This window comes from Anolis sagrei, chromosome 4 (genome assembly GCF_037176765.1).
Source record: "Anolis sagrei isolate rAnoSag1 chromosome 4, rAnoSag1.mat, whole genome shotgun sequence".
NCBI classification, from domain to species: Eukaryota; Metazoa; Chordata; class Lepidosauria; order Squamata; family Dactyloidae; genus Anolis; species Anolis sagrei.
The window spans coordinates 135659032-135673406 of NC_090024.1; the positions used below are offsets into that span (position 1 = coordinate 135659032).

Below are 14375 nucleotides of genomic sequence, written 5' to 3' on the forward strand. Positions count from 1 at the left end.
CAAGCGGTACAAGTACTTGATAGAGAGTATTATATTTTTTTGATTTCCCTTTAAACTGCATTCAAAAATTAGGTAACACCATATCATACATTTGCATTGTTTGTTGATTTAAATGATATTGCTGACAGCAGTTTTCCAGGCCTTGATCAGTAGTATGATATTTATTTTTTTCTTTTTCCTTTACCCATATTCAAAAATTATGTAATACAATATTTTGTGATAATCTATGAATTCCTTGCTATGTTCTATAATATTGACATCATATATTTACTGTGCATTGAACCACACACAAGCAATTTTCATCTTAATCTTGTTTTTGTGTCTATGTTTAATAAAATAAAAGTGCATTCATAGTGAGAAACCCCCTCCCTGGGTAACTCAGAATAGCATTGCATTTACTAAAAAGGAAGTAGATCTGAGTATAACTCATTAAACTGTTTGAATTTTTTGTGTGTTGCCATGCTACTTCGAAATTGGGTCCAACATTTTGAAACACCTGTACATTATGATGTATGAGACCACTGGAAAAATCACCATGAATTTCTTAATATGTATTGAATTCAAAAATATACATGCCCAATCACACAGAAACAAAAGCACGAAAAGAAAGTAAAGGGAAGTGAACAAAACATGGGGTATGTGTTATGAAAAAATGGCAACAGTCAAGATGACATTGAGAACAACACAGAAGAGTGAAATAATATCTAAAAAATAATAAAAGGATTTAAGGGTTTTAGAAAAAAGTCCAAACCTTTCACTCATTCAAAGAGTAAGATTCATAAGGTTTTAACTAGATAAGATAGGATCGTTTCTATTGCAAGACTGTTGATTGTGCTAAGTACCCAAATAATTTGCTTGGAATTATTATAATGGTTCTTCCTGATGTCTGTGATCATAGAAACCTCATGACAATAAGACTGAAGGAATGCCTGACTCCACCAGTCCTCACAAACTGGGAGACAGGAGCACCATCAAAGCTAGCATTCTCAGACTAAAACAGCTTAAAATTCCCTGTTAAACTGTAAGACAAGAAGAAATGTCAAAAACAACCAAATGATGAAGACCACTGCAATCACCAGGTAAAAGGAGAGAGGTGAAGTGGATTCTATGGGAGCTGAGATGCGGCACAAATTAGTCTGTACAACTGGAATACTGTCAGCCATCATCACAGTGACTATGGTTTAAAAAGAGGACTTCCTATGTCCTTCACCACCAGAATTTTTCTTGAGGACATTTTTCTCCAGAAAGATCCATGCTGTTTTGATCTCTGTGAAGTATGAACTGTCTAAATGTAAATACTAAATGAGCCAACTTGGCCACCCACGGGAGAGCATGCTATATGTTTATTGGCAAAATACAGAGTGAAAGGTTCTTATTACAAATCCTTTACCTCACAACCATTGATTGCTCAGTTCTGATTTGTCCCAAATTACTAAATTGGCTTTCCTCCATGTGTAGAAGACACCAGACTCAAGCAATTTAGCAAATGTGAGAATGGGATACCAGTAAAACTTGTAGGGTCCAGGTAGGCCATCTATGAAGGTTTTGTGCTCAATACCAAGGAGGGAGATGAAGAAGAATTAGAAAGTAAGAAAAACGACAACCATTATAAGGCAGTATGCTTCAGAATTACGCTATTCTTATTAACATTAAAATAAAATGGAAATGCTCACCTGACTAACAGCTGGATCTTCCTGAAAGTTATTTGACTCATCTGTTATTAACAAAGGATCTGGTTTATTGGGAGGCTGCTGTGGAGTCAAAGTATTTGTGCAGCTTCCAATTGGAAAGAAAAGTTGGCTTTTCCGAGAGCCTGAAGTCAAAGAAACCTCATGGCAATAAGACTGAAGAAATGCTCGGACTCCATCAATTCCTACAAACTGTGAAACTGGAACTCCACTGAAATTCACACCTCCATTGTCACAAAGTTGAGAATTTCTCCATCTGTGTAGTCTGACAGCCCCTAAAACAAGGAGGAAGATTAAGAACAAGCAGGAGACAAAGGCCACTGCAACCACCAAGTAGAAGGTAAGGTCTGATGTGTGGTCTATAGGAACTGAGATGCTGCTCAGATCAGTCAGCATGTCTGGAATATTGTCAGCCAGAACCACTGTGACAGAGGTAGAGAGAGGGGGTTGCCCATTGTCCTTCACCAAAACCACCAGGCTTTGTTTGAGGGTATCTTTCTCTAGAAGAAACCGGGCTGTCCTGATCTCTCCAGTGTGGAGTCCCAGAGTGAAGAGCCCTGGCTCTGTGGCCTTGGTCAGCTGGTAGGAGAGCCAAGCATTCTGGCCAGAATCTGCATCCACTGCCACCACTTTAGTGATCACGTAACCAGGCTCAGAGTTGCGAGGGGCCAGCTCTATCCCAGTAGAGCCATCGGTGGGAGGAGAGGGGTAGAGGATTACAGGAGGATTGTCATTCTCATCCAGGATGAAGAGGTTCACTGAGACATTGGAGCTGAGTGGTGGGGAGCCCCCATCCTGGGCCTTGACCAGGAATCGGATTTCTTGGATCTCTTCATAATCAAAGGAGTTCAAAGCATAGACAACTCCAGTCTCCGAGTTAATTGAAAGGTAGGAGGAGAGAGGGAAATTGCCTGTTTTTTCTTCAATGATGGAATAACTTATTCTAGCATTCTCTTCCCAGTCTGGATCATTTGCTCTTAAGGAAAAGATCAGGGAGCCTCTATTATTATTTTCAATTAAGTAATAAGTATACTCTGATTTTTCAAAGACTGGTGGGTTATCATTTGTATCTAAAACATGTAGTGCAATTACTGTAGTTGTAGAAAGAGAAGGAATTCCATGATCAGTAGCTGTGATGGTGATATTGAATGTTGGTATATATTCTCTGTCAAGGGCACTGTTTGTCACCAAAGTGTAAAAGGTAACAGTGGACTTCTCCAGTTGGAAAGGGAAGTTGTTGGGCACTGAGCAGGTGATTTCCCCATTGATTCCCGAATCTCGGTCTCGTACATTCAAAATGGCAATAACAGTTCCAGCTGGTGAACTCTCCAATATGGACTTGGTGACAAAGGTGATAGCTAATTCAGGTGCATTATCATTTACATCTGTAACATGGATAACAACTTTTGATCTGTCACTCAGTCCTCCCCCATCTTTGGCTTCTACTTCAAATTCATGTAGAGATGATATCTCATAATCCAGTTTTCCTATGAGAATAATTTCACCTGTTGTTGAATTAAGGAGAAATAGTGGGAGATCAGATTTTGTTATTTTCCTGAGGGAATATTTCACTTCTCCATTAACCCCATCATCTAGATCTGTAGCGCTTACAGCAGTTATCGTAGATCCTTTAGGAATATTCTCCTTGATTGTCACTTCATAGATGGGTTGACTAAAAACAGGTGCATTGTCATTTGCATCCAGAACTTTGACTTTGACTTGTGTGGTGCCAGACCTGACAGGATCACCTCCATCAGTAGCTGTGAGGATTAGATCATAAACTGACTTCTCCTCCCTGTCCAAAGGTTCTTTCAATACCAGTTCAGCGTGCTGTATACCATTTTCTCCTATTTGAACATCCAAGAAAAATTGGTCACTACCTGTGAGTTGATAGCCTTGTATAGAATTTATTCCTAGATCTGGATCTTGAGCTTCCATCAGAGGGACTCGGAACCCTTGTGCAGACATCTCATTGATCTCCACCTCCTGTTCCACCACAGAGAACTGTGGAGCATTATCATTTATGTCTACAATTTCCACTTCTATTTCATATAGCTTCAATTTATTTTCATTAAGAACTTGAAACTTTAAGATGCACTTCACTGCCCTTCCACATATTTCCTCCCTGTCAATTCTCTCAGAAATTTGCAAATGGCCATTATGGGCATTCAAAGCAAAATAGAGATTCATACCTACATTGGCTACAATGCGGAGTCCATTGTTTAAAGCGTCCACTCCCAGATCCTTTGCAATATTCCCCACAGTGGAGCCTTTCTGCATCTCTTCTGGAATGGAATAGTGGATCTGCCCAGAAACTGCCCTCCAGGAAAAGATTGCAATAACAAGGCATTGCAGGATTTTCTTTCTGAAACTCACTGGCTTCAGAGTGTTCTTCATTCTTGAACAGCTGAATAAATTACCTTGCATCTTATTGGTAAAATGTTATATCCAAAGGAAATTTCTACTTAAAAATGTACCTGTTTTGTTCTCAATTCTGTCAGCCAGTCTCCGTTAACTTGTCCTTCCGTATGTTAGAAAACAGCAAGACCAGATTGGTTGGGTGTTCATTTCTCTTCTTCACTGGTAAACAGTGACACCCAGAGGCTCAACTTCAAAATACACTAAACTTATTTCAAATAAGAAATCTGATTTCTTCATACCATGCTCCAAAATAAAATTATATTTTACCTCTTGTAAAAAAGTATATCAAACTCCATATACATCCAAAGAGTTTTTGAATATTTCACATATGACAGTTCCCTTTTTGCCCAAATTCACCTATCAGAGAGACGAGCCTTGCTGCAACTTTCTCACTGTTCACTCATTTTGCTAAATAGCAATTTTTGACATAGAAACATGAGGCCTAGGTCATTAGTCTTTCCTGTTTCCTTTTCCTGTCCTCTTACAGCTTGAACCTACCTTATGTTCTTCACAAACAACTTTAAATAGTAATGTAACCTTAGAAGAAACAACGAGGAAACTGTTGAGAGGTACTGCTGGTAAAATTCTCTGAATGATGGATATAAACTAAAACTGGCACAATAAAAGGTACATGAACACAGTCATGTACTACCTGAACAATGTACAGGGTCTAGAAGTGAAAGGTTTGTATCTTTTGCAATTACTCTGTAAAAAAGAAAGTTTAACTAAGAACAGTGGATGAATCTCATTATGACCTATTACAATGACTATTACATTATGACCTATTACAATGACTAAAGTGCCAAAATTGTGACAAAGATGTAGATGGCATTTGTTGTAGCATACACATGCCCATGACAGAGCAAGTCCTGCTTTGTGTTCAAATAAGGCTTCAAGCAGAGTGAGAACTTTGTCATACGAGACAGGCAGACTGTCATTGAAGCTGGCCTTTCCACTTTGGTGTTGGCAGCAATCACACAACACTGTGTGCATCCCACTACTTGTTTGACTCCGTGATTTTTCTGTCCCCAGCTACTGATGGGTAAAACACCCCATCCTGCTACATTCCCACTAACTACTTTGGTGTGATGGGTTCCTTCTGCTTCTATGTCAGTTTGCTGGCTGTCACGTAACATGGTTAGAAAGAATCTCCTCTTTTTCTCTCTATTCTCAAGGCAATTGATCTTCATATTAAAATGTATTAATTGTCTATCTTTTTCTAATGTTAAAACTATATACATTGTGCTATAAATACATATAATTTTAAAATTAAAGGCAAGCTGGGCTGGGCAGGAAATAGTACAGGAAGGCGTGTGTGCGGAAGACTAAATGTGGATCATAGATTAGCAGGCAAGCACAGTTGTGCTAATGAAGGTGCTCAATTCAATATAAATATCTACATTAACATGACTGCTACAGCAAAGTTGATAATATCAGTTTGGTTCCAAGATTAATCTTCAAGCTTGTCAAAAGTAAAACCATCACATATTAACAAACTTAGATATACATTAGACATGATCTAACACCAAGGAATATCTACAAATCATTCTAAAACTGTAAACCTTAAGAAAGATTGGAACTGAAATCTGTTTTTTATTAGTTTGTTTCTTTATTTAATCTTCATCAGCATGAGAAAAGAAGCCTAGCTTTCTCCTCCTTCCTCAATTAAGATGACAAAAATTATATTGGGCCTCAAAGAGAGTAGAGTAGAACCTCTACATATGAATGTCCCAACATAAGTATGTTTTAACTTAAGAATCCTCACTCAGCCTAGAGTGACATTATGACATCCAAACACTATTTTGACCTACGAACAGTGAAAAAGAGGCCTCTTTGCCCCTTAATCCAGTTCTAACAGGAAGGCAGAGAGAAGCAAAACCTCCTAGCCGGAGCAGCTCTGACTCCTCTTCCTGCAAGGCAGAAACTCCAGCTCCATTTGATTGCTTCCCTTGAATGTTCTGGGAGGAGACCAATCTGGAGATTCCACCCCAGAGATTGTAGTCCACCCTGGTGCAGCAGAGTCTCGGCCTAATGTGAGAGCACAGGGCTTCGAACAGACTGGAGCAGCCATGGTACATTGTGGCTGAATGCCTCAGCCAGCCTGCCTTTGCCAGCTTGCCATGCGCTCCTCTCCACTTTGGGAACTTGCTATCCCTTGAGGAAGTTTAGTTTAGTTCACTTTGTGTGCTTTTTATTCTTGGTACATAATGTTTCACTTCAAGAAGAGAGAAAAGGAGAGAGCAAGGAAGTGAAGGAGGTAGGGGGAGAGGATGGAACTACAGGGTGAATAAAATGATCCTGTTTTGCCTTGCTGTTACACGGGTGAACACACACTTTCTTGTCTCAAATGTGGTTCCTTGCCAAAACTTTGTGCTTTTACCATTTTAAAATTGATCTTTCTTTTTATTGTTCCATTTGAATGTGCATTTATACATTATTTGTTATTTATAAAGTACATTTTCTTATTTAAAAACACATAACTAAAAACTTCAGGGTGTTTTTGTGGGGTTGGAATGGATTAATAGCATTTCAATGCGCTTCAATGGGAAAATTCACTTTGAGAAAAGAAGGTAAGTTTGGGGGCCAAAAACATGGATTTTCCTATGACCTATAGATATGCCAAGGTTAAACATGGGTGAACATAACAAATACATCTTTTCCTCTCATTTAAAAAATGCATGGAGCAATATAATGTATTTTATTGTATAATAGTTCCAGAGGCAGGTGGTGGCCCCCCAGAGAGATAAGAAAAGCCCCGTCACTAGCCTCCTTCCTCAAGGACCTGAAAACCTGGTGGTTCCAGCAGGCTTTTGGAAATGATTAGCCCAGGCCTTATCTTTGCCACTAGTTAGGTCCCCACTCTGCACTTTCCCATCCCTTTGCTACTTGCTCTGATCTAGCCCTGCTATAGTTATTCTGCAGGCCCTGGAAATGAGGAGCCCCAGGCACCACCCTGGCCATTAGGTAGGACCTTGTTATGACCTTGTTATGTACTTTACCCACTTCCCTGGCCCTATGTTTTCCCGTTGGCCAAGCTCTCTTGTGCTTACGCAGCAGGCCTTGGAAATAAATAGCTCTAGGTCCCACCCTAACCCTCAGTTAGGCCGTGTTTTTGTCAAAAGTCTTTCAATTTGTTCAGAAATCTTATGCTGGAAATTTAAATTCAACTTAATGTACACTTTGACTCTGATGATTTGTTTTCAATGCAATTGTTCAATCTTTATATTTTCTACAATCATATAGGAAATGTGTAATGCATAATGTATTGTTAGTTCGCTACTTGGTTTTTATTCTTCAGTGCAAGAGAGTGTATAATTGTAAAACTATGCAACAGCTGTTGATGGAAACCAGAATCAGATTAGGATTGTGTTATTTTCATTAAGTATTATGTTGCTGCTACTGTCATAATGTGTGTCCAAGAGAGGGATGAGATAACTAATACATGCTAGTTATGTCTATATGAATCTCTTTGGTACTGCAGTTACAAAACGCTTGGATGAGAGACATAGTTGTGAGGCATTCATTCACAGTTGTTCTTGCTGCAGACTAAAATATTCCTAGTCTGCTCCACTTAACCACAACTTAAGCTGCTTTCATGTGGACCTCCAGATCCCAAGGTCTGTGCCTTTTAATAATAAACTAGTGAAATACTTGGAAGAACATCATACAAAACCAAAGTGGATTGTCCTCGGAATTGTAGTCATAAGACAAAGTAAAAAACAAACAATCTCTATCAATACTTTCCATTTAAATCCAGTGGAACTAAAGAAGAATTCTAGTACTGTTTACTAACCAATCCACCAGTTAGCAAATTTGATCTTTTGAGCACTGGTAGTTACATTGCACTTCTTAAAATACAGAATATTGTAACACCTACCCAATAAGTTTCAACTTTAATAAAGTATCAAAGAAAGAAGCAAAGAGAAGATAGAAGGTTCCCACACTTGTTACAAACAGGACAACATGGTGTTGTATGCTCTCTGCTGCTGTATATTTTGATCGACGTGCAACCATAGACATCCAGGATTCCAACCCAGATCTGCCCCCCACCCCCAACTTGGACTCCCTCTGAAGCACTGCTAGTAAGTTCTGTGTTTTCTTTACTGTATATTGGTGGTGACATGCTATGGTCTTCAAAGCTTGATTAAAAGGTAAAAGTATTTTTGGGTTTGCTAACTGCTATTTTTACCGAGACTGTTTCAAAGTGTTCTGTTTCCTTTGAGAAAAGGAAAAAAATTGAAAAAAGGAAAAAAAATCACCTTGTTTCCTGTCTCCATTCCAGAAGTCAAATGGATACTTTCACTAAACATCAAAGATGTTACGGACATTCTGTGCAATTTGGACACTTGGCTGCAAGAAAGCAAACTCATTTCTCCTGGATTCAGAGGACAGACAGATCTGGTAGGAATAAGGCAAAGTCCCATCCTCATAATTTGGGGGGAATATGGCTCCGGATAAAACACTGAAGGAAAGTGGGGTTCCTTGACCTTCGGAATTTCATCATGATGGTTAATATAACAGTCACCAAGAACAGGAAGGACACCAAAGCCAAAGCCAACACCAAGTAAAACTGTATATCCGAAGGAGACTCTGAGTCACTAGGTTGGGAGTTCATCTCTGGAAGGGCCTCCTGGAAGCTTTCTGCAAATACCAGGTTCACAGTTACAGTGGCCGAGAGAGGTGGATGTCCATTATCTTTCACCATGACAACAAGCTTCTGTTTCACAGCATCTCTTTCTAGTAATGCTCTGGCTGTTTGAATCTCTCCTGTGTGAGAGTCGATAGTGAAGAGGGAGGGCTCTGTGGCTTGAAGGAGGTGGAAGGAGAGCCAAGAATTGTGTCCAGAGTCAGCATCCACTGCCACCACTTTTGTCACCAGATAGCCTGACTCAGCCGACCGAGGCACCATCTCAAAGACAGATGAACCCTCAGATGCTTGAGAAGGGTACAGAATCTGGGGGCTGTTGTCATTCCTGTCCAATATACACACTCTTACAGTGGAACTGCTGCTGAGAGTCCCAGTTTTTCTGGGTACTCCTCCATCCACAGCTGTGATGACCATGTAGTGAGTGTGTTCTTTTTCTCTGGGAGCCCCAGACACCACCCTGGCCATTAGTTAGGACTTACATTTATGGAGGATGCATGAAATGTGGATACAATTTATCAGCAGATGAGTAAGTGGGTGAAAATTTTGTGAGGTAAATTTTCTATTGCACTACATTTGATTTAGACTTCATCATACCTGGTTCCCTGGCAAGCAAATGACATATTAATCATGACTAAGTTAATTCCTATTGATTTCGGTGGTGTGAAAATATGAATTGCTGTCTGAATCCTATTCAAAAAAAATTGAGTGTAGAAGGTTATATACCGCTCTTCTCTCCCATTGCTGAGAATATTGACTCAGAAAGATGTCAATCCAAAAAGTAATATGTACTTGTACTTTCTCAAAAGAGGTATCACATCTGTCCTTAGGATTGGAACCAAAACCAATTACACTGTGCATAAAAGAAACTATGTTCAAATACATCCTAGACAGAGCACAAAACAAGTTATGTGTATGTTCAGATACAAATAAGCGAAGTCTTATTCCATAGCTCTCATCAAGAGGATTTACATTGGTATTAAAATAATGAAAAATAACTATATTCAGCACCTATCTGGAGCTCCAGAAGTTGGTTAGGAAACTCTTCCTGATGGCGAACTGTAAAGTTATTGTTTTCATTATTTGTTGGGTGGGAGGAGGGGAGACAGGTCTGTAACGGCTACTCTGTAGCATTTCAATTTTCTTTCAGCTATATTTATTTAATATCACTCTGAATTCAATTTCCCCATCTTGTTTTTGAAGTTCCCTTTAATCAGATCTCATTTACAGAATGACAATCCACCAATTGTCAGTTCTTGATTTGCATAAATTGTTGTGAATGTCTAGAAAATTAGAAGAAGAAAAACAGAAACCTGAATGTGTGTATAGCATTAGTTTTAGAACAGTTAGGATTTATTAACATTTTACATATTTTATATTATTTTTGTGTGAAAAGGATTAGGATTGTTGCAGGATACAACCAGCAGGGGTGCCAGGTCGCTAACTATCAGTATTGCATAATTTAACAATTTTCTGTCAGTTGCATTCCCTCAAATATTTTTATACTTCAGATTTATCCTGTAGCTTTTCTTGTCCAAGAATGATTCTTCTTTTTCAGTCATGCAAAAATATAAGACAATCCATAACATCATAACTCCGAAATGAGGCCATTACTTTTGAGCTAAGGGGCAATTGTGATGTACCCAAAGTCACCCAGTGGGTTTCTATTGCTAGACAGGGATTCAAACCCTGGTCTTTGGAGGCTCAGTCTAATCCTCAAAACACTGACTCACATTTGAAAAGCACCTCAGCATAAACAAAATAGAGTTACACTCTGCTATAAATATAAATATTTAATAATCTTTTCAGATGACTGAGCACAATGGTTCCAAAGAAATTTGACTCATTAAACTACTTGCTCACCTGAATGATGATTAGATTTCCATTGTTCAAATTTGAGTCTTCATTAGATAAGATATGATCCTCGACTTCAGATTCCTGCTGATGGTGTAAAGTATTAGAATCATTTGCCTTGGAAATGTTAAATTTACTCTTCCTGGAGTCTGTGGTTAAGGAAACCTCTTGGCAATAAGACTGAAGAAATGATCGAACTCCATCAATCCCAACAAACTGGGAGACAGGAACACCACCAAAGTTGATACTTCCTGAATGGGAAAGTTGTGTATTTCTCCATTTGTGCAGCTTGATTATCAGTAACACAAAAAGGAAGGCCAAAAACAAACAGGAGACAAAAGCTACTGCAGCTACCAAGTAAAAGGTGAGATCTGAAGGAGGATCTATAGGGGATGAGATGCTCCTCAGATCTGAGAGAGTTTCTGGGATATTACTGGCCAGAACCACGGTGACTGTGACTGAGGCAGAGAGAGAGGTTTGCCCATTGTCCTTCACCAAAACCACCAAGCTTTGTTTGAGGGCATCTTTTTCCAGAAGGAATCGGGTTGTCCTGATCTCTCCAGTGTGGAGTCCCAGAGTGAAGAGGCCTGGCTCTGTGGCCTTGGTCAGCAGGTAGGAGAGCCAAGAATTCTGGCCAGAATCTGCATCCACTGCCACCACCTTAGTGACCAGGTAACCTGGCTCAGAGGAGCGAGGGGCCAGCTCTATCCCACTGGAGCCATCAGTAGGAGGAGAGGGATAGAGGATTTCTGGAGCATTATCATTCTGATCCAGAATGAAGAGGGTCACTGAGACATTGGAGCTGAGTGGTGGGGAGCCCCCATCCTGGGCCTTGACCAGGAATCTAATTTCTTGGATCTCTTCATAATCAAAGGAGTTCAAAGCATAGACAACCCCAGTCTCTGAGTTAATGGACAGGTAGGAGGAAAGGAGAGACTCCCCCATTTGACCTTCATTGATTGAATAGGTTATTCTGGCATTCTCTTCCCAGTCTGGATCATTTGCTTTCAGAGAAAATATGGAAGCACCTCTTGGATTATTTTCAAGGACATAAGAGGTGTAAGCGGATTTGATGAATGCTGGAGGATTGTCATTGGTGTCTAAGACCTTTAGTGAAATAATTTCAGAGGTAGAAAGTGTAGGCATTCCTTCATCAACTGCTGTAACTGTAATATTATAAACTGCCACTTCTTCCCTATCCAAGCTTTTTTCTGTTACCAAAGTGTAAAAATCATCTTGCATTTTCTTCAGCTTAAATGGAAGGTTGCTGGGAATTGAACATGTAACCTGCCCATTCACTCCTGAATCTTTGTCGTGTGCATTTAAAATAGCAACTGTAGTTCCTTTGGGTGTATTTTCAGCAACAGAAGTTATTGCAAAAGTCATCAACAATTCAGGCGGATTGTCATTTACATCTGTAACGTAGATCAAAGCCTTTGACCTATTTTTTAGGCCACCTCCATCAATAGCCAGCACCTCGAATTCATGATAGGAAGATTCTTCATAGTCAAGGCTTCCTACGAGGATTATTTCTCCTGTTGTGGAATTTAAAAGGAACAATTGGGATACTTTCTTTCTGATGTCTTCAAAAAAGTATTTTACTTCTCCATTGATACCTTCATCCAGATCAGTGGCCCTTATTGTAGCTACAACAGACCATTTGGGAACATTTTCTTTGACATTCACTTCATAAACAGAGTGGCTAAAAACTGGAACATTGTCATTTACATCGAGAACAATTATGTGGATTTCTGTTATGGCAGACTTCACTGAATCACCCCCATCTGTAGCTGTCAGGATTAGATTATAGGCTGATTGCTCTTCCCTGTCCAGAGGTTTCTCCAACACTAGTTCAGCCTGTCTAGCACCATTTTCTCCTCTTTGTCCCACCAAAGAAAAATGATTACTTCCTGTGAGTTCATAATTCTGAACAGAATTTATTCCTAGATCTGGATCTTGAGCTCTGGGTAGCAGAAATCGGTCTGTGGGTGTTGCTGACTCAGGAATTTCAATTTTCCATACTTTTGAAAGAAATTGAGGAGCATTATCATTTATGTCTGTGATCTCCACTTCTACACTATAAAGTTTTAATTTATTTTCAACAAGAACCTGTAACTTTAGCATGCATTTTTCTGATTCTTTACAGATTTTTTCTCTGTCTATTCTCTCAGCAATTTGTAAGTGCCCACTATTGACATTCAAAGCAAAATACTGTGTCATACCTTTACTTGTAACAATCCGAAGTCCATGATCTGAAAGTTGTTTTCCATTTACTCCCAGATCTTCTGCAATATTCCCTACAAAGGAACCTTTCTGCATCTCTTCAGGAATGGAATAGTAGATCTGCCCAGAAACTGCCTTACAAGTAAACACCATGATAATAAGGCATTGCAGGATTTTTCTTTTGCAACTCCATGGCTTCTGACTTTTTTCCATTTTTAAACAGTAAAGCTCCTGGTTCCAATTCAAAACCTCTGCTCATAAGAAATATTACTTTCTAATATTCTCCTTTTGTTGATCTTGAATTCCAGGTATTGAGTTATTCCATAGCCTGCTTGTTTTTATATCAAATGCACTGCTGCTTCTAATCCGATGCTGTTTCAGCCGGCCTTGCCTCTTAGTTTTTCTGTGTGCTTGAGTTGAATATCCGATTCTAGAATGCTGGTCCTTGCAATTTTCTTCCTTGTTGGTGAACAGCGACACCCAGAGGCTCAACTCAAAATTGTGGAAGACTCATTGGAATACCTATGGTATACTATTACTTGAGTAAACGTTATCTATTTCTTCAGTGTATTACTTGCACAATATATAGACTGATACCAATTCTGATAAATGTTTTATTTAGAGAGGAAATGGAATTTGATCTATTAGCCTTATTTTTTGTCTTCAGAAGACAGGTCTTAAAGGTGCAATAGATATTGATGAATACAAATGAGACTGCTGGATAGAAACATGGTGACTAGGGTGATATGTAATATTTAATATGGTTTTGAGATATGAAGCAAAGCATTGGTTTGCCATAATATTATAAGTGATTTGATACATGTGGGTCTGCAGATCTACCAGATACATCCCTCCTGTCCACTTTTTTCCTCTCCAACTTTGCAAAGACCTTTTTCCATCCTTCCATCCATTCAATCCTTCTCATAGTTAACTACTTCACATTTACCACATCATACCTTCTGATTTCAAGCTTCCATTATTCATTTCCTACTATTTTTGTTTTCACATTTCCATTACCTCTCACAGTGATTTCCACAGGCAACCGCAGTTATGTGTTCCCCCCCCCCCATGATGTGATTCCTCAGTGGTTGAGAACTACCTCAGATTAGTGCAACAACTTGCACAGCTTGCGTGAAACATCATCCGGGTACCAGCAGCATTTTCACAATAAATGCAGAGTGTTTCACCATCACAAAAAAGCATCTTCCATGTGCCACTCAGAGAACCCCGGTTCTCTCCTCAGTGTATCAGTTTCAGAAACTGTCCCGAATCCATTTTAAAAGTTTGCAAAGAGTGGTACACTGTGGCAGCAGCAAAATTTTGGTTTTTTTTTCTTTTTCACACATTCAGCACTGTCCCAAAACTTGCCACAGTTGTTTTGGGTGAAGAGCAGGCATATAATTCTGGATTCCATATGCAAAATTGAATTTTCTCATACCTTGCAGATAAGAGGATCAATTCAGAAATCCCAATACAAATTCATAGTTATTGCTGACTTACCTACAGTAAAACGTTATCAGCTCGGCAGAGGGGAAAAGGATTGC

The 14375-nt window shown here is 39.3% G+C and overlaps 1 protein-coding gene across 9 annotated transcripts in view; it reads right to left on the reverse strand.

Annotated features, from left to right (window-relative positions):
* The window catches only part of LOC132774269 (protocadherin gamma-A4-like), a 393640-nt gene that overhangs the window by 335554 nt on the left and 43711 nt on the right, over positions 1-14375 (reverse strand). The window contains exon 1 of one of the 9 annotated variants that reach the window (XM_060774213.2): positions 10618-13059. The exons of 6 other annotated variants lie outside the window; for them this stretch is intronic. In XM_060774213.2, coding sequence (XP_060630196.2) covers positions 10618-13044 — 2427 coding nt within the window. In that variant the 5' untranslated portion in view covers positions 13045-13059. Of the gene's footprint in view, positions 1-1673; positions 4200-8368; positions 8423-10617; positions 13060-14375 lie in introns of those variants that run through there. 2 more of the 9 variants (XM_060774207.2, XM_060774204.2) reach the window with 2 other exon arrangements.